This window comes from Pseudorasbora parva, chromosome 21, assembly GCF_024679245.1.
Source record: "Pseudorasbora parva isolate DD20220531a chromosome 21, ASM2467924v1, whole genome shotgun sequence".
Classification (NCBI taxonomy): domain Eukaryota; kingdom Metazoa; phylum Chordata; class Actinopteri; order Cypriniformes; family Gobionidae; genus Pseudorasbora; species Pseudorasbora parva.
In genome coordinates this window covers 17,172,143-17,194,397 of record NC_090192.1, presented here as the reverse complement: position 1 = coordinate 17,194,397, position 22,255 = coordinate 17,172,143, and the positions used below count along the sequence as shown (strand labels likewise).

General features: G+C 39.3%; 1 protein-coding gene across 2 annotated transcripts in view; it reads right to left on the bottom strand.

The window, feature by feature from the left end:
* The window catches only part of adprh (ADP-ribosylarginine hydrolase), a 217,370-nt gene that overhangs the window by 134,395 nt on the left and 60,720 nt on the right, over positions 1-22,255 (bottom strand). For both annotated transcript variants that reach the window (XM_067430396.1, XM_067430397.1), the window contains exon 2: positions 17,518-17,626. In XM_067430396.1, the coding sequence (XP_067286497.1) occupies positions 17,518-17,626 (109 nt within the window). The remainder of the gene's footprint in view (positions 1-17,517; positions 17,627-22,255) is intronic.

The following is a 22,255-nucleotide window of genomic DNA, read 5'->3' as shown; positions in this document are numbered from 1 at the left end:
TCTGACAGCGTGCACATGTCGTCAAATGAGGTGTCTTTCACTGCTTACTGCACTTTAGCAGTTTAAAATCCCTTGTTTTTTAACCATAATGCTTAAAAATGCAGGCAGATGATAAGATTTCATTACCACACAAGCAGAACAGCAACGTAACTACGATAGAGATGATGGTCCAAAATCAGTAGCAGTTGATACATTTCTACCAGTTAATCATATCTACCAGTATATAGCCCACCCCTATTGTAGAATATTAAGCGTCCCAAACTAAGCAAGCCTAAGGCGACAGTGGCAAGGAACCCAAAATCCATCAGGTGACAGAAATGGAGAAGAAAAAACCCTTGGTAGAAACCAGGCTGAGTTGGGGGACCAGTTGTCTCTGGCCAACGAACATGGTGTGAATATGATTCAGGCTGCATTACAAGTCAGACTATGGATTGCAATAATTCAGAATATTTCATCTAGATCCACCAGCTTGAAGATCAGGATACAACATGCCGACATGGAGTTGAAGATGGCCTTAGGGGTCTGTGCAGAGGACAGAGGATCTGTGTTGATGGCTGTTAGCAAGTTCCTCACAGGGTATCCGTCTCTAGGAGTTGTCTAGTTGACATGTTATCTGTTGACATTTAGGGCTGCGTTGATGTCTAGGTGCAGGTCCACCATCTGATCTGGATTTGGAGCAGATCCAGCTGACAATGGTAACCTCGGGATAAGAATGAAAGATTGTTAGCAAAGAATACACCAAATAAAACCATTACGGTACCTTATCGCTGCCATATTTAAATAAAAATGTGTATGTCACTTTTATGTACATAGATTATAACATCCTAATCACTAAAATTAGGGTTTTATTGACATGATTTATTATTTTGTGCAAAAAATACTGAAAATTTGGCTTCCCAAACGTTGATTTTAATCGTGTCTGGATTTACTTTCAGTGCAGAAACAACTACTGATCCTTGTATCATTTGGTTAATTTCTACAATTCAGAAAGATCAAACAGATCTTAATATTAATCTGCACAAGCGACAATCAGGTCAGTTTTGGGAAAGATCTTGGGACATGTGGTCTTCACCTCACAGCCGGTAGGAAAAAAATCGGGATAGGACTCAGAAATCATGTTCATGGAAGTGATTATTAACGTTTAGGGGTTTAACGATACACTCGTGTCACGATTAAATATGTATCTCGATACTGAACTCCCGACACAATATGTATCCCGATAAGCCGAAATAAAGTTTTTATTTTTATTTTGTACTTTTTTATTGTTATTATATTATTATTTGTGTATTATTATCAGGACCCACAAATATTCCCCCACTGCATTATTATTAATTATATTTAACATTATGTTTTGTCATTGTATGATTCTATGTAATGAGATTATTAATAGTGTCACTGAAACTCTGTAAATTAAAAAACAAAAATCCCTCACGAATTACTCGCACTTTAAATGCAGGCAGCATTGCTCATGCTCGCTATGTCCTGCTGTTCCTGCTATTAATGCAGTATAAGAATGAACCATCTAAACTGCTTTGAATAATCATACTACTAAAACTAAATGTGATCTGGTGATTTAAATTATGTTTGCGCTTTCACTAAGGATTGCAGCTTTAAATGGTGTTTGCACTTTGACTTTGGAGGAGTGCCACTTTAAATAATGTTTGCGCTCTCACTTTGAAGAGGGTCATTTCAGCAGTGTATGCATTTCAGATGATCAATGCAATCAATCACAGTTCTAATCGCAAGAAAGTGTGTCAAAATGGCCGCTCTCAAAATGTGTATATTATTTGCTCATCCAAGAATTTTACCTCACTCTCATGTTGTTTTCGCACGTCACGCAATCATTTGAACGTCTGTGTTTACTACAGAATGTTCACTGTGTTAAAGCTACACTGTGTAACTTTTTTAGTTTATTCTTAGCTAAAAACACTTAGTTCTTTCAAAAATATGTGCTAATTAATGTATGTAATGTGATGTAATGCACTTCTTTCAAGTAATAAAGTGTTCTCGTAAGTTTATAATATACCATTGAAAATACATACGGGTGAGGGGTTCGAATGCCGGTCGCCATGTTGCCCCTCCATCTTGAAAGTACATTAGCCAAAGAGGGACATACCCGTAAATTCAAGCTTCGCCTTTCACGTTTTAACACTCGATGGCACTCATGGACGAGGTTGAACTGGATGCCATGTTAATCTTGGACTAAATTGGCCACTGTAGGAGTTAAAACAAAATCGGAATTGAGAGGAACAGAAACTAATAATCACTGGTTGGTCAAATACCTTTTCACCACTAGATGGGGGAAATTATCACACAGTGTAGCTTTAAATATTTTCACCACATAAAGCCATTGTGTCTATTCAGAAGACTTGAAGATTTCAGAAGATTTGGATTAGACCACTTGATTACTTTATTTTTTGCATCGTTTAAGTTTGATAGTAATGGACTTTAAAATGGGTTTCATTAAAAATATCTTCATTTGTGTTTGGAAGTTAAACGAAAAACGACATTATGGTGAGAATTATGACAGAATTTACATTTGAGGTACATTTGTAAATTTGTGTCTGGATAAATTGTAGTATAAAGGTAGTATGAGGTAGTATAAATAGGCTTACTACAGCAAGTTGAGCCTTGGATAAAACAACTATATTGCAAATCATATCGTTTCCATCAACGATACATATAGTCACATTTTATTAATGCGATATAACAATTTATCATTACATCCCTATTAACGTTACTGCAGTGTGAAGCAGAGCAGGAGCGAGTGTTGTGGAGCTGAGCAAGGCTGCTGGAGTGATTGTTAATGAGATGAACAACACAAGCCTCACGAGCAGCGCGAAAAACTTTGATTATGCCATAGTCGCCGGCACTATTTCTGCTTTTCTGGTAATGAGTATGAGGTAACGCAGCTCTGTTTATCATATAACACATTTGAGTGAGTTTTAAATTATGTTATGACGTTACTCTGTGCGTTCACTCAGCGGCTGCTGTGACACTTGTTAACACTACAGTCGGAGTAAAGCGCATCAGCAGAATAAAACCAGAAACCGAGGGTTAAGAGATATGATGACATCGTTAGGCGACGCCCTCACACGTCCCGGTTCCTTGGTTAAAATAGCAATTTTCTCACGATTTACAAATAGTTGGAAACATTTGGGACATTGAAGGTTCTCAACTGAACAAAATATGTAGTATTGGCCTAGTGGTTTTGGGATATCTTACTGCAAATGTTACATAATGCAATTTTACAAATCTAGACGCACCCTAGCGGCAGCAAATCTAATTTGCCATGAGTTTAGCCTAGCAACTCTAAATACACTTCTGAGCTGTAAAAAACCAAACTCTGGTCAGGCCAAACACATGGTGTGTAGAGCCAGTGGGCGGGGCTTAACATAATGACGACAGAGAAGGTTCCGAGAAGGTTGGTTGTAGCGCTATCCTATCACGTGCAGAGGTAGTTTGAAAGACAACCGTTTATCCCGCCCCTCGGACTGAGCCCTGTCAATGGTGAGTTCCCAGAGCTAACTTCCTGATGTGGCTCTGGCTTGTCAGGCTAACTTAATGCAGTTTTAATTGAAAATTTGGGGAGCAGTTGGGGAAATGATGTCTCACATTATATTAGATCTGTGAATTAGGTCTTTATATTTATGTTAATGAAACAATAAAAGAAAAAAGGTAATCACTCACTGTTCTTAACTGAACTACATTTGTAGCTTTAATAATGATCAATTTATTTGTAACAAACACACTAAAGACTAAACATTGATTTTTATTTTATTTGATTATTTGTTTTTCTCCCCTAAAAAGTTTAGATAAGTAAAACACTACAATATCTATACAGCTCTGGGAGAAAAAAAAATTAAGAGACCACTGCAATTTTTTTCTTAAATCAGCATCTCTACAAGTATGGAAGCCTACAAGTATATTCTGGCTTTACTGGCATAGGGATACAGTGAGCGTCGGGTTGCTTCCATCCTTAAAATTTTAAAGACGGCGGTTCATAAGAACAAGGTCAAGCAGCAGACATTGGGGACAACAAAGTTACAGACTAGCAGAGGGCGAAAATAACTCTACACTGACTGGAATGACCACCAACTCATTCGAATGTCACTCAACAACCATAGGATGACCTCAGGTGACCTACAAAAAGAATGGCAAAAGGCAGCTGGGGTGAAGTTCACGGCGAGGACAGTTCGAAACAGGCTCCCAGTGGACAGGGCTGAAGTTGTGAAAAAAGCTAGAAAAAAGCCCTTCATCAATGAGAAGCAAAGAAGAGCCAGGCTGAGGTTTGCAAGAGACCATAAGGATTGGACTGTAGAGGACTGGAGTATGGTCATCTTCTCTGATGAGTCCAATTTTCAGCTTTGTCCAACACATAGTCTTCTGATGGTTAGACAGAGACCTGGAGAGGCCTACAAGCCACAGTGTCTCACACCCACTGTGAAACTTGGTGGAGGATCGGTGATGATCTGGGAGTGCTTCAGCAATGCTTGAATTGGGCAGACTTGTCTTTGTGAAGGACGCATGAATTAAACCACGTACAAGGTTGTCCTACAGTCTAAAAAATGCTGGGTTAATAACAACCCAAGATGGGTTGAAAATGGACAAACCCACACATTGAGTTGTTTGAAAAGGTCCATTCACTGGGTTCAAACAACCCAATTTCTGGGTTTGTCCATATTCAACCCAACTTGGGTTGTTATTAACCCAGCGTGTTTAGAGTGTAGAAGAAAACATGCTTCCTTCTGCTCTGACAATGTTCCCCAACTCTGAGGACTAGTTTTTTTGCAGTGGTCTCTTAATTTTTTTCAGAGCTGTATATATATATATATATATATATATATATATATATATATATATATATATATATATATATATATATATATATATATATAGGGATGCCACAATACTCAATATAATATTGAACCGTTAGGTACGCATTCATGGTTCAATATGCGCTGGTAATTGTGTTTTTTTTCCGGTTTTGCATTTAATTATTTATTTCCATTTCCCCCCGTTTGAAATATTCCCATAGACAGTAAAAGAAATGGACAGAGCTATCCCATTGACTTCAACGGCGGAAAAATTAGGCCAATCAGAGGCACTCACTTCCTGATGGCTGAGCGAACTGCGCAGACTCAGACTGAGCTTGAGGACGTAGATGTGACGTGTGCCTCCTGTCTGACAGCTGTAGGTCTTCTAGTAGTTGTGGAAAGTGAAATCTGAATCACATTGTTTAAATATTTTCTCCCATTGCTTTTGGTTCTCTATGGGCTTCTCCCCATTCTTCTCCCTTGACTTTATCAGACTTTATGTCTCCACGTCCCCCCGACTGCCTCATATACAGTAAAGATTGCCTGCGAGCGTCTCCTCAGGTCTATACGGTAATTTCTCAACTTTGCGACAGAGTCGCGTTGGTTATGACGCAATCGTTAGCCTATTTTTACAAAAACAGCTTCTGCGGGCCGATAGTGTAAGATACAAGGTAATGGAGCCTTTTATGCATTGTCGAGTTTCTTTAGAAATAAACAATGGACAGATGGAGTCTTTAAACGCCTCAGATGTAAAGTTATTCACTGTCAAAGACGCAAAAATGAATGGGAGTCAATGGGATGCTAACAGCAGGTGATGGCTTGGTTAGCAATGGTCTGATCAAGTCAAGGGAGAAGAATGGGGAGAAGCCCATAGTGAGCCAAAAGCAACGGGAGAAAATATTTAAACACCCTATGGGTGGAACGCTTTCCGAGCGTTAGATTACCCCCTTGAATATTCCTCTTTATTTATTCTGCTCTTTTTTTAATGGTTTGCCTGACTCTATGCGCTGATTTGAGCAAATATCCAATCATATGCACTAAAGTTAAGGGTGTTTACCCGCATTTACGTTTATACTCTACATTTATTCATTCAATTTCATACTTAAATGCTACTGTACATCTCTGAGCTGCCACTGTAAATCTTTATATATATTTATTTTATTTAATACAATACACTGTGAATGTGTATACATTTTTTTATGTAAAGTTTTAAGTTTAAGTAAGGGTTTTCAAGTCTTTTAAGTAAAATAAAGAAAGAGTATTGCAATAAAAACCATTTTCTCCTTAACCTTTTTCTGTTCCTGTCACCTAAGAATAGAAGAGCAAAAAAAAAACCCAGAACCGAACCGGAAAACCGTGGTTAAAAACCAAAGTAAGGTTATGTATTGAACCATGGACTAACTGTATTGTTGCATCCCTAAAATATATATATATATACAGTTTCTATTACTGTTTTTTATTGCATATTTCTTCTAATTTGTATTAACAAAGATGAAATAGATGAGATAGACCTAACAAGTGAAGTGTAGTCCCGGATTTACTCCAAATGATTACAAACAATTAGTAAAATAGACCGTGTAAATTACTTGCGTGTCCATTTTCGTTACTCCTTTCCTCTTCTCCCTCTGTCTCACTTGCAATTTGAAGCCATCTGTTGATGTGGGATTCTACAGCTTACTCGCTTGCTCTGTGATCCTGTTGTTTCTGTAATACAAGTAATACAACTAGTTAGTGCAGTTTAATGTCAAATTTATACATAGATGAATTTCAAATTATACATTATAATTATAACATTATAATTGGGAAAATACGTTGACCATATAGAACTGACTGCAGGTTGGTATACAGTGAGTGAAAGTGAAATCATGCTGGTCTATGCTTTTTTTTCAGCAGAAGACAATGTGATTTTCAGTTCGAAGGACTTCTTTGTAACGTTAGTGATGGGAAGATCAGATCATTTTACTGACTTGGATCTTTAAGTCATTTAGCAATCACGTCAAGTAGCGCAAACTTTGATAACAACTTCATATTTAAAATAAATAATAAAATAATGATAATAAAAACTATACATATTGCAGGCAAAATAACAAATTATGAGAAACAGATGATTCATTTAGGTTATTCTGGTAATGTTAGGCCTTGTTCCTACTTTTGTCACGTGAGAGCCGCATAGACTAACGTTAGTACAGCAATGAAACAGACAGATATTAATATTTTATCACCATTTATTTAGCAGTTAGTAATTATCAAAAATCACGTGACAAATGTATGAAAGAGAGGTGAACTAACGATAATCAACTTGAATTGCTAACGTTATGTCACTTACAAAATCCTTCAGGCAATGGCAAAAGTTTTGAATTGACAAAATAACTAATGTTTGATAGCTAACAATTGTAGCTTTCATTAGCTAACGTTTTAATATCACATAACATGCAGTAAGTTACTCCAACTGAATATAATGAAGCAATCCCCAAAACGAAGCAATATTTTTTTTATTAAATCTTACCTTAAAGGGGGGGTGAAACACTCAGCTTCAGTCAATCTCATGTCAATCTTGAGTACCTATAGAGTAGTATTGCATCCTTCATATCTCCGAAAAGTCTTTAGTTTTATCATATTTATAAAAGAAATATGGGCTGTACCGAGTCTTTCCGGAAAAAAACGAGCGCCTGGAGGCGTATCGTGTGGGCGGAGCTAAAGAATCACAAGCGCGCAAAGCGGTGACGTCCTCAAGCGTGGAGAAACCCATCTATCTCAGCTAATACAGATAATGATCCACAATCAAATCTGAGGCTGAAATAAACTGAACAGGAGAAACGGCAACATCAGGACGTCCGTCTCTGTGGTATGTAAGTTACTGTATTTAATGGCCTCTCCACATTTCTGTGTCTTTACTCGCAGTGTATGAGGACATGATTCGGTTTATGGACTATTGTATGCGACTAGACCTTAGAAGTAGCAAGCAGAACGGTTTTGCACGTCAGACTAGTGTAACGTTATACAGAACAACAATGGAGTAACCGTTAGCGCATTTGAATGACGAAGCACGCGATCGTATCGTTTACTGATGTTTACTCATGCGACGGTAGCCAATAGCAGAGACATTTGAAGTTGATTTACTCACCGGCATCTTCCAAAGCAGGACCGCTCTGTCAAAAACACACTTCTTTGGTATGATTTGGTGAAGTCCTGTGACAGCAGTGACCGTGGAAATCCACTTTGCGACGCGACTGAAGCGATGCCTTGAAGCTTCCCGTCATTTCTGCGTTGAAATCGGTTCAAATGCAGCGCTGCCTTCCCGGGGCGCGACATAAGTGTTCACGGAGGACTGGATCTGCACCTGAGAGACTGTTTACAGCGTGCATTTCCTCTCTCTCCCTCTAGTTACGCGCGCGCGCACCCTTCCGGGAGAAGAGCCCGTACAGCCCATACAAGGACCTTCCGCTCTATTTAACGTCAATTAGACCCATACTCGAAAAAAACTCGCCGAAACTTGTGAGAAACCGGAAGGAGTATTTTTGACACAGAAATACTCCATCAAACGTCCAACATTAGTTTTTGAAACTTTGTCTATGTTTAGGATGGGAATCCAAGTCTTTAAAGGTGTAAAAAGCTCAGTATGCATGAAACAGCATTTCACCCCCCCTTTAACTTTCTTTGCCGTTTTCCACCGTCAAATCTCCAGACAATAATCCTCCTCTGCAGCTCCGTCTTTTGGGCGCCTTTTCCGTGGCTATTTTTTAAATTTAAAGGGCCGGAAATAGGAACTCGAACCAGTTGATTTTAAATATATATATATAAATATATATATGTTTTTTGTAATGAAAGCATAACAAAAAAAAAGGGTTGAAAAAAGTTGGCTTTAAAATAACAATAAAATGTTCTCATAGCAGGTTTTGCTGATTTGTCATTCATTTAGCCTACTCTTAAATGCATATCTCAATCAATATACTGACAGGTTATAGGACATGACATATATGATACAGATAATATTCAATATTTAAGTCAATATTTAGCAAAAATGAAAGACAAATTGAGTATTTTATTTATAATAATTTAGAATATCAGGGTCACTTGAAGCGGTTTATAAGATGACACTGCCTTACAGTTCCATACATTTACAGGTGAATGTGATTTCAACAAGACTGTTTCTGGATATTTATAACATTGTTAATCCTGCATTCCAATCAACAAATCATATTTCAGTGACAAGCTTAAAGTTTATGTCAAGTTTATGTTTAAATGCAGGGTTTGGTGCTAGTTATTTACCTATCATTTCCCTCTGGGTTAGGTTAGGGTTAGGGGGTTAGGACTATGTTTCATGACAGGAATTGTGTTCCAGGATAAATATACATATGTTGACCCAGGAATATGTCCTACTTAAAATCATGACAAAGATTTTCACATACAGCAACTCAAAATGTATCTCAGCCAAATATTCAAGTCAGGAACATTAAAAACAGTTCACAAATTTGACCTGTTGCAAACAATTCATAATCAGACACACACACACACACACACACACACACACACACACACGCACGCACACACACACATATTTTCAACCTACTGTAGCTGTCTGTGTGTACACAGTATACACACAAACATGATTTTATACTGTAAAAACTGTATATTGTATCACCCTACACTAAACCTACCCCTAAAACTTCTACCCTTCACAGAGAAATCTAAACTTTTTTTAAAAATTTCAAAAAGCATAATTTTTAATTTACTTTTCTTCATAGAGACCAAAAACATCCCCACATGGACAAGGATTTCAAATATTGCCATTTTTGTGTCCCCATAACATAGGGTTTACCTAGACCAGACACACACACATTGTTTTTTGTGTGAATTGTGGGGACTTTCCATAAGCGTAATGGATTTTACACTGTACATTATATCCCCCTACACTGCCCCTACCCCTAATCACAGGAAACATGCTGCAGTTTTACATTTTCAAAAAACAGAGTATGTTTATGAATCCGTTTACATTGTGGGGACCGCTGGCTGATGATCTCAGGTTTATATGACATTGTTTGGTCCCTACAATATAATATAAACAAGTACACACACACACACACACACACACACACACACACACACACACACATTGCCCCTAAACCTACCCATCACAGGAAACATTCTGCATTTTTATTTTCTCAACAAAAAAAAAACTCATCCTGTATGATTTATAAGCATTTTGAAAAATGGGGTCATGGGTAATGTGCTCATATTTCACCCTCTCCCACATGTGTCATACCCATGGCATAATACACATTTAATCAGTGTCCTGATATTTAACAAAAACATGCCCACACACACACCTCACACACACACACACACACACACACACACAACTACAGACACACACACACAATTAAAGTTATGTACTTTATTTATCACAAGGCAGGCCAATCCACAACTGATATAGTCTTTTTGTCCAGATTAAACTGTACAATTAAGAGTTGCATCCTATCAAACATAGCCCAATTTCGTTACAAAGTATTATGCCATATTTTCAAATGTGGGCATTTTTAGCTATACATCTAAATTAACTGTAATTATATTTATGGCATATTTTCCATGTCAACTAGCCTAGAAATCTAGACACACCCTAGCGGCAGCAAATCTTATCTGCCGCGAGTGTCGTCTAGCAACTCTCAATACCCTTCTGAGCTGTAAACGCCAAACTCTGGTAAGGCCAATCACATCGTGTATAGAGTTGGTGGGCGGGACTTAAAATAATGACGCCAGAGTTGCGCTTGCGTGCTTCTAGTAAACACAGAAGCTGGCGAACGGCGGTCTTTCGAATCAGCTTTGACCGCTACTCTGGAAGACTTGGAGTTAAGCTTTTCTCTAAAAAAGAACAAAGAACGGCACTGAAGTAATTCTTAAGAAGGGATGATGTGTTCGGAGTTTAGCCGATCGGATACGGCGAATGTTTAATCTATCAACGAGCTCTGCTTCATCTTCGTTGCTCTGGTTGGTTGTAGCGCTATCCTATCGCGTGCAGAGGGAGTTTGACAGACAGCCATTTATCCGCCCCTCTGATTGAGCTGTCAATGATGAGTTTCTAGACCAAACATCTTGATGTGGGTCTGGCTTGTCAGGCTACATGTCAACTGTACTGTATATTTGGCAAACATGGCTGTAAATGTTATTAACTATTAACAGGCTCACACCCTGGTTAGCCAGTGTTGACTTTGCTGTACATTTACCAAATGTGGCCCAAATTTGGTGTAATGTATTCGGGCCATATTTGCTATGCCATGTCTGGGCCACTTTAGGTTCACATTCAGATTTGCCAGTGATTACTGTCCCTCACCTTTGCCAAAACTGGCCTAGATATGTTTTAACATAATTGGGCCTCATTTGCTGCACTATTTATGGGCCAGTTTAGGTTTACAGCCTGGTTAGCCAGTGCTGACTTTGCCATATATTTGCCAAATGTGGCCTAAATTTGGTGTAATGTATTCTGGCCATATTGGCTATGCCATGTCTGGGCCACTTTAGGGTCACAATCAGATTTACTGTCCCTATTTGCCAAAACTGGCCCAGATATTTTTTAATAAAACTGGGCCACATTTGCTGCATAATATGTGGGCCAGTTTAGGCTCACGCTCTGGTTAGCCAGTGCTGACTTTGGCGTACTTTTGCCAAATGTGGCCCAAAGTTGGTGTATTATGTGCAGGCCATATTTGCTATGCCATGTATGGGCCACTTTAGGTTCATATTCAGATTCACGAGGGATTACTGTCCCTCACCTTTGCCAAAACTGGCCTGGATATGTTTTTAAGAAAACTGGACCATATTTGCTGCATTATATGTGGGCCAGTTTAGGTTTACACCCTGGTTAGCCAGTGCTGACTTTGCTGTACTTTTGCCAAATGTGGCCCAAATTTGGTGTAATGTATTCGGCCCATATTTGCTATGCCATGTGTGGCCCACTTTAGGTTCATATTCAGATTGGCAAGTGATTTCTGTCCCTCACTTTTGCCAAAACTGGCCCAGATATGATTTAACATAATTGGGCCTCATTTGCAGCACTTAATGTGGGCCAGTTTAGGTTCAAGCCCTGGTTAGCCACTGGCCAGTGTTGACTTTGCCATATATTCCAAATTTGGTGTAATGTATTCGGGCCATATTTGCTATGCCATGTCTGGGCCACTTTAGGTTCTAATTCAGATTCACCAATTACTGTCCCTCACCTTTGCCAAAACTGGCCCAGATATGTTTTAACATAATTGGGCCACATTTGCAGCACTTAATGTGGGCCAGTTTAGGTTTACACCCTGGTTAGCCAGTGTTGACTTTGCCATATATTTTCCAAATCTGGCCCAAATTTGGTGTAATGTATTCGGCCCATATTTGCTATGCCATGTGTGGGCCACCATAGGTTCACATTCAGATTTGTTAGTGATTACTGTCCCTCATCTTCTCCAAAACTGGCCCTGATATGTTTTTAAGAAAACTGGGCCATATTTGCTGCATTATATGTGGGCCAGTTTAGGCTCACATCCTGGTTAGCCAGTGCTGACTTTGCTGTACTTTTGCCAAATGTGGCCCAAATTTGGTGTAATGTATTCGGGCCATATTTGCTATGCCATGTGTGGCCCGCTTTAGGTTCATATTCAGATTTGCGAGTGATTTCTATCCCTCACCTTTGCCAAAACTGGCCCAGATATGTTTTAACATAATTGGGCCACATTTGCAGCACTTAATGTGGGCCAGTTTAGGTTCAAGCCCTGGTTGGCCAGTGTTGACTTTGCCATATATTTTCCAAATGTGGCCCAAATTTGGTGTTATGTATTCGGGCCATATTTGCTATGCCATGTCTGGGCCACCATAGGTTCAAATTCAGATTCACCATTAATTACTGTCCCTCACCTTTGCCAAAACTGGCCCAGTTATGTTTTAACATAATTGGGCCACATTTGCAGCACTTAATGTGGGCCAGTTTAGGTTTACACCCTGGTTAGCCAGTGTTGACTTTGCCATATATTTTCCAAATCTGGCCCAAATTTGGTGTAATGTATTCGGCCCATATTTGCTATGCCATGTCAGGGCCACCATAGGTTCACATTCAGCTTTGTTAGTGATTACTGTCCCTCACCTTCTCCAAAACTGGCCCAGATATGTTTATAAGAAAACTGGGCCACATTTGCTGCATTATATGTGGGCCAGTTTAGGCTCACATCCTGGTTAGCCAGTGCTGACTTTGCTGTACTTTTGCCAAATGTGGCCCAAATTTGTTGTAATGTATTCAGGCCATATTTGCTATGCCATGTGTGGCCCGCTTTAGGTTCATATTCAGATTTGCGAGTGATTTCTATCCCTCACCTTTGCCAAAACTGGCCCAGATATTTTTTTAAGAAAACTGGGCCACATTTGCTGCATTATATGTGGGCCAGTTTAGGCTCATATCCTAGTTAGCCAGTGCTGACTTTGCTGTACTTTTGCCAAATGTGGCCCAAATTTGGTGTAATGTATTCGGGCCATATTTGCTATGCCATGTGTGGCCCACTTTAGGTTCATATTCAGATTTGCGAGTGATTACTATCCCTCACCTTTGCCAAAACTGGCCCAGATATGTTTTAACATAATTGGGCCACATTTGCAGCACTTAATGTGGGCCAGTTTAGGCTCACATCCTGGTTAGCCAGTGCTGACTTTGCTGTACTTTTGCCAAATGTGGCCCAAATTTGATGTAATGTATTCGGGCCATATTTGCTATGCCATGTGTGGCCCACTTTAGGTTCATATTCAGATTTGCGAGTGATTACTATCCCTCACCTTTGCCAAAACTGGCCCAGATATGTTTTAACATAATTGGGCCACATTTGCAGCACTTAATGTGGGCCAGTTTAGGTTCAAGCCCTGGTTGGCCAGTGTTGACTTTGCCATATATTTTCCAAATGTGGCCCAAATTGGGTGTAATGTATTCGGGCCATATTTGCTATGCCATGTCTGGGCCACTTTAGGTTCAAATTCAGATTTGCGAGTGATTTCTATCCCTCACCTTTGCCAAAACTGGCCCAGATATGTTTTAACATAATTGGGCCACATTTGCAGCACTTAATGTGGGCCAGTTTAGGTTCAAGCCCTGGTTGGCCAGTGTTGACTTTGCCATATATTTTCCAAATGTGGCCCAAATTTGGTGTAATGTATTCGGGCCATATTTGCTATGCCATGTCTGGGCCACTTTAGGTTCAAATTCAGATTCACCAGTAATTACTGTCCCTCACCTTTGCCAAAATTGGCCCAGATATGTTTTAACATAATTGGGCCACATTTGCAGCACTTAATGTGGGCCAGTTTAGGTTTACACCCTGGTTAGCCAGTGTTGACTTTGCCATATATTTTCCAAATCTGGCCCAAATTTGGTGTAATGTATTCGGCCCATATTTGCTATGCCATGTCTGGGCCACCATAGGTTCACATTCAGATTTGTTAGTGATTACTGTCCCTCACCTTCTCCAAAACTGGCCCAGATATGTTTTTAAGAAAACTGGGCCACATTTGCTGCATTATATGTGGGCCAGATTAGGCTCACATCCTGGTTAGCCAGTGCTGACTTTGCTGTACTTTTGCCAAATGTGGCCCAAATTTGGTGTAATGTATTCGGCCCATATTTGCTATGCCATGTGTGGCCCACTTTAGGTTCATATTCAGATTTGGGAGTGATTTCTATCCCTCACCTTTGCCAAAACTGGCCTAGATATGTTTTTAAGAAAACTGGGCCACATTTGCTGCATTATGTGTGGGCCAGTTTAGGCTCACATTCTGGTTAGCCAGTGTTGACGTTGCCATATATTTGCCAAATGTGGCCCAAATTTGATGAAATGTATTCAGGCCATATTTGCTATGCCATGTGTGGGCCACTTTAGGTTCACATTCAGATTGGTTAGTGATTACTGTCCCTCATCTTTGCCAAAACTGGCCCAGATATTTTTTAAGAAAACTGGTCCACATTTGTTGCATTATATGTGGGCCAGTTTAGGTTCACACCCTGGTTGGCCAGTGCTGACTTTGCCATAAATTTGCCAAATGTGGCCCAAATTTGGTGTAATGTGTTCGAGCCATATTTGCTATGCCATATGTGGCCCACTTTAGGTTCACATTCAGATTTGAAAGTTATTACTATCCCTCACCTTTGCCAAAACTGGCCCAGATAGGTTTTACCATAATCAGGCCTCATCTGCTGCACTCAATGTGGGCCAGTTTAGGTGTACACCCTGGTTAGCCAGTGCTGGCTTTGCCATATATTTGCCAAATGTGGCCCAAATTTGATGTAATGTATTCGGGCCATATTTGCTATACCATGTGTGGGCCACCTTAGGTTCACATTCAGATTTGTTCGTGATTACTGTCCCTCACCTTTGCCAAAACTGGCCCAGATATGTTTTAACATAATTGGGCCTCATTTGCTGCAATTAATGTGGGCCAGTTTAGGTTCACTCCCTGGTTAGCCAGTGCTGACTTTGCCATATATTTTCCAAATGTGGCCCAAATTTGCTGTGATGTATTCGGCCCATATTTGCTCTGCCATGTGTGGGCCACAATAGGTTCACATTCAGATTCGTCAGTGATCAATGTCCCTCATCTTTGCCAAAACTGGGCCAGGTGTTTTTTACTTAATTGGGCCGCATTTGCTGCATTATATGTGGGCCAGTTTAGGTTTACACCCTGGTTAGCCAGTGCTGACTTTGCCATACATTTGCCAAATGTGGCCCAAATTTTGTATAATGTATCCAGGCCATATTTGCAAATTCCATGTGTGGCCCACTTTAGGTTCATATTCAGATTCGCCAGTGATTACTGTCCCTCACCTTTGCCAAAAATGGCCCAGATATGTTTTAACATAATTGGGCCTTATTTGCTGCACTATGTGTGGGCCAGTTTAGGCTCACACCCTGGTTAGCCAGTGCTGACTTTGCCATATATTTGCCAAATGTGGCCCAAATTTGATGTAAAGTATTCGGGCCTTATTTTCTTTGCCAAGTGTGGGCCACTTTAGGTTCTAATTCAGATTTGCCAGTGATTACTGTCCCTCATATGTGCCAAAACTGGCCCAGATATGTTATAACATAACTGGGCCACATTTGCTGCAACATATGCGGGCCATATTTGGTTTACACCCAGATTAGTCATTGTCGGTTTTGCCAGATTTTTCCCATAGGTGGCCCACATTTGGTTTGTGATATTTGGGCCATATTCATTAATTATCATATGGGCCACTTTAGGCTCATATTCAGATTACACATTGCCATGAGTGCCGCATCTTTGCCTAAAAAGGCCCACATGTGATTTAAAATATTTGGGCCATATTTGCCATTTTACTTGTGGGCCACATCAGGCTCACATACATTTTATCCGGGCCATAAGAAGGCCTGCAGTGCCGCATCATTGCCTGAAGTGGCCCACATCCGCTTGCTATCTGGGTTCTGTCCTCCTCCATTTATGATGTCAGTCCAGGAAAAACTAAATCTGCTGTGCCCGGTTAGGGCGTTAGACGCATATGTCCACAGAGCTGCCCTGTTGAGGAAATCTGATCAGCTTTTTGTCTGTTTTGGAGCCCCGAAAAAGGGGGCTCCCGTGTCTAAGCAGAGAATGAGCAAGTGGGTGGTCGAGGCCATTTCACTTGCTTATGAAGCGGTCGGACAGCCGTCTCCTCTGGTCCGAGTTCCCAGATAGGGAAATTCTCGGTTACGTATGTAACCCTAGTTCCCTGAGGGAACGAGGCGCTGCGTCGCCCGGCCATACTCCCGGCATGCCCGTGATCACTTACTTCAGGCTTTTCCAGAAGCCAGTTCCTGTTTGTGTTCGCGGACGCTTTATAGTTTCCGGTCGATGACGTCATCACGCCGACGATCGATCGATCTCCCAATGGATTGGTTCTACACGCGCTTCACAACGCATTCACGCAGAAGCGTTCTCACAGCGTTTCGACGCAGCGTCTCGTTCCCTCAGGGAACTAGGGTTACATACGTAACCGAGACGGTTCAGTGAGATTAATGTACTTTACATAATTTTGAGACACAGTGAGGAATAATCCTACATCATGCATGTATGAGACAAAAATCCAGTTTTTTGCTAAGTGTGGACATATTAACCCTCTGAACCCTAAGCTGTTTTCTGGGCCCTGGGAGTGTTTTGACATGCCTGACATTTGTGCTTATTTCTGTTACTTGTAAAATTTTCATGGCTAAAGTCTGATTACACTGTATTCAACACAAACTCTGCTACAATAATATGTGAGCAGCATGAGTGTGAAAGTTTGGATCATGAATATGAAACCAATCATGAATATTTATGTTTCACACCTGAAAAAGACAAAGACACTCCCCTAATTATAATGGCCCTATCAGATGAATGACTGTGAGGTAACAAGAACAAAGAATGTAAAAAGATTAAAATATTTTTTGTTATATTTATTTGCCTTTATTTACAACAGAACACAACACAAAGTGGGACAAAAATAAGGATCAATTGTGGTTCTTTATAAGGGACATTTAAAGTGTGTTATATTAGGTCTTACTTTATTCTATAAATTATAATACTGATCTATTCCAAGTGTCTAGATGATACATTTTCAACTAAATATGCACATAAAATTAATTACTAAATTAACTGTATTAACTGTAACTGTATCTCATTAGCACAGATTTCTTAACAGTACAATTGTTATATGTCTGACCTGGTGGATGGCAGGACCAGATTGGTTGTATTCCCACAGCTGATTTCTGAAACCCAAAGCATCTCCTGCACCGCTGAGCAACATGGCAGCTCTGTATTGATCCGCAGTACTGCAAGGACATTCATTTTAACATTAATGTAGACACATTCTAGATATTATATACTATCTACGATGTAATGTTAGGATGATTAGATTCACAAATGTTTATTTGAGGGGGCAGGGATAAATAATAAAAAAATATATTTATAAAAGAGTGAACAAAAGAAAATAAACTAGACCAACATATCTATGTTATGCTATTTTTATGTAGCTGCAAATACATAATGTTTAAATTTAAGATGTTATTAATGTCCATATAGGATGTCTCTAGGCATCTATCCAATTATTAATTTACAGTTTAAATATTTTAAGTTATAGTTATTTTAAATATATATTTTTTTGTCCTACAAATATCTATGTATACACATATTGCATTGTTATATTTTTGTATTGTGGATTACTTTCCCATCTTTTATATAAGGAGGCAGTGGCTCCTTTGCCACATCAAATGTGTCACCAACAGTTTCTAGGCAAACACAATGAAGATTAAGATCAGGTGTAACGTTTTGAATAATCCATCCAAAAGAGATACAACCAAGATAAGCATATGAAACCAATCACAATACGTAAGCATGCCCTGAACAAATGAGAACTAAAAAGACTGTAACTTAAATTAAGGGCAAATAACATAGAAGTTATCTTATGTCATATAAGACATATAAGATAAGTTTATGACATAAGGCCCCCTCCCAGAATGTGCAACCTTGAGTTGTAACAAAAACAAACAAACAAACAAACAAACAAACAAACAAACAGGTGATGGAGGGAGTAAGGGTTATGGCTTTGGTTACAGCTTCACACTGCACGTGCGTATAGAGAGCGGGAACCCATTGTGAAGAAAAGGGAAACTGGAAGTGTGTTGTATCTTCTGCATACATTGACAGATTTGGATGAAACTTTAGCTGTGTGTTCGTTGTAAGAGGCTGATCACATGGATATGACTTTTGTGAGTCAAAGTTATAGCACCAGCAACTGGCAGCAAGAAATGTTTTGCTTTCAAAAATGTCTTAAATCACCGTCTTATTTTCACCCGATTTACTTCAAACTTCATCAGTATATTGTCAAAACATGGCAGATATAGACATATGTGAATGGATTGCTGATATTTTAAATAATGTTGTCATGGCAATGTATGAAAGTTTAATAATCTTGTTGGGTGTTTTTGAGACTCTTAGCATGCTTGAAATAGCTTTAAAACTCGACACACACTTCAGTGACTACGTTTACATGGAGAGCAGTAATCTAATTATTGACCTTATTCTGAATAAGACAATGTTCTGATTAAGGTTTTTACCTGAGTTGCTTTTCTAATACTCTGTTCATGTTCCCATTTTACATGTTATAGAACATAGATTGATTAATGGCACATCATTACGTTCCCATGCCACTCTACATTCTCCAAAATCCAATCATAGCGCAAATTTGACTGGTCTGTTAAAATTAAATGGGCTCAGGATACCCGCTGTAACTTGACCTGCAGGTGTCGCTGTTGGACAGTGTTACTTTAAGTTTAAAAAGTATAAAAATCACTATTTTTTATAATATTTTATATGCATTTATTTTATTTTATTTTTGTAATATTATGCAATGTCTCTTTCAGTTCTTTTGAAGAGACACTGCCCCTGTTTTTTTCCTTCCTGACAGACTACATTTAGAATAATAGCTTTGATTAATGATGAAGAAGGTTTAAAAATCGTCACTGCATGAAAAGTGGGATTTTCGTCAGTAAGCGGCACTGTAGATTGTCGTGGAAGATCAGGTTTACGACTGCACACGGCAGTTTGCAGGCGACACCGAAAACTGCCGTGAATTGTCAGAAATTGACGTGGGCCTTGCTTGGCAGTTGTCCCCCCCAAGACCCCCCTTCCCTTAACTCCAGGCGAGGCTTTAACATGTAAATGAACATGCTGTGAGCTATACAAATGCAAATCAGGGTAGCAGGAGTTTTAACCCATGTGACATTTTTCTAAAAGGTATTAACTTCCTTCTAAGAAAATCTCTTAGATAGATCAGGCTCAGTATAGCCTAATTGTAAAATCTTAAACTTAAGCTTGAATTTATATATTTGATGAAAGTATTCTAGATTATTTATTGTGTGTCATTTGCAATCAGTCCCCGTGAATTCAGTGCGACTCGCAATTTTGACCAATCACCGCAACTTTTACCAATCATTGCGGTCTCCTGCTAATAAGCGGCGTCATACATCAGCAAACTTTATATATCATATATCATTGCCTGTCAAAATTAACGTGTTAACGCAAATTAATTTTAACGGCACTACATTATATATATATATATATATATATATATATATATATATATATATATATATATATATATATATATTATATATATATATATATATATATATATATATATATATATGTATGTGTGTGTGTGTGTGTGTGTGTGTGTGTGTATGTATATATATATATATATATATATATATATATATATATATATATATATATATATATATATATATATATACATTATATATATATATATATATATATATATATATATATATATATATATATATATATATATATATATATATACATACACATATACATATATACATATATATACACATAAATACAGGGGTTGACATTAACTTTTTTGCTCACCGGCCACTGTGGTTAGTGGTTTTCCAAAGTTACTAGCCACTCAGCATTTTCACTGGCCACAATTTTGCTGTTTGGAAATTACATTGTATATGTTTAAAGTTGACTTTGGCATGCGTAAATTACTTGATTTTGATTACTTCATTTTACTTTATTTAGAAGATTTAAAACATTTACATTTACATTTAATCATTTAGCAGACGCTTTTATCCAAAGCGACTTACAAAAAAAGGGTAGAGCAATAGAAGCAACGAAACAAACAAAGCCAACAACCTGTAAGAGCTGTAAGAAATCTCAATTAATTAGCAGAGTACACAATTTTTTTTTTTTTTTTTTTTTTTTTTATAGCCAGCTACAACAAATACTCACGTACGGAAAATACAGAACACTGGATTTGGATAGCTAAGATAACAACCCATTAGGACTAAGGCTGATGCCCCAACTGTTGTCGTTAATGCGGATTCAGTGGCCCAATGGGTTGGTTTTGTATGGCATTCTAGCTAAACGCGCAGCAATAGCCATCGACAGCAAAAACTCACGTACGCAAAATACAGAACACTGGGTTTTGGTAGCTATGATAACTATGTAACATACCCGCCTGAAGGCACAAATCCGGATGAGAGACGTATATTTGATCAGTAAGTGCTATTCTGTATTGGTCAAGTGCAATAGGAAAAGTGCAATTGGAAAAGATGTGTCTTAAGATGTTTTTTAAAAATGGCTACAGACTCGGCAGCACGAATTGAGATCGGCAGGTCATTCCACCAGGTGGGAACGGTCCAGGAAAATGTCCGTGAGAGCGATTTCATGCCTCTTTGGGAAGGAACCACGAGGCGCCGCTCATTCGCAGAACGCAAGCTTCTGGAGGGTGTGTAAGTCTGAACAATTGAGTTTAGGTATAATGGTGCAGAACCAGTGGTTGTTTTGTAGGCGAGAACTAGAGCCTTGAATTTGATGCGAGCAGCCATTGGCAACCAGTGCAGTTTGATGAAGAGAGGCGTAACATGCGTTCTCTTCGGCTCATTAAAGACCACTCTCGCCGCTGCATTCTGGATCAGCTGCAAGGGTTTGATAGTGCATGCTGGAAGCCCAGCCAGAAGAGCATTACAATAATCCAGTCTGGAGAGAACAAGAGCTTGAACCAGGAGTTGTGCAGCCTGTTCTGATAGGAAGGGTCTAATCTTTCTAATGTTGTATAAAGCAAATCTGCAGGACCGGGCTGTTGCAGTAATGTGGTCAGTGAAGTTTAACTGGTCATCAATCACAACTCCAAGGTTCCTGGCTGTCCTTGATGGAGTTATGGTCGATGAACCAAGCTGAATGGAGAAATTTTGATGAAGTGCTGGGTTGGTTGAGAAAACAAGTAATTCTGTCTTTGCAAGATTGAGTTTAAGATGATGCTCTTTCATCCAGTCAGAAATGTCTGTCAGACAGGCAGCGATACGAACACTGACTGTAGGATCATCTGGTTGAAATGAGAAGTAGAGTTGAGTGTCATCAGCATAGCAGTGATAGGAAAAGCCATGTTTCTGAATGACGGAACCTAATGATGACATGTAGATGGAGAAGAGAAGTGGTCCAAGGACTGAGCCCTGGGGAACCCCAGTAGCTAGATGATGTGACTTAGACACTACACCTCTCCATGACACCCTGTAGGACCTACCAGAGAGGTAAGACCTGAACCACTGGAGGGCAGTTCCTGAGATACCCATCGTCTTAAGTGTTGACAGGAGGATCTGGTGGTTAACTGTGTCAAAAGCAGCAGACAGATCCAGCAGAATGAGCACTGAGGATTTGGAAGCTGCTTTTGCCAGTCTCAGTGCCTCAGTTACCGAGAGCAAGGCAGTCTCAGTCGAATGGCCGCTTTTGAAGCCGGATTGGTTGTTGTCTAGGAGGTTGTCCCTTTCAAGAAACATAGAGAGTTGATTGAACACAACTCGCTCAAGGGTCTTTGCAATGAAAGGCAGAAGGGATACCGGTCGGTAGTTTTCTAAAAGTGCTGGATTCAGAGA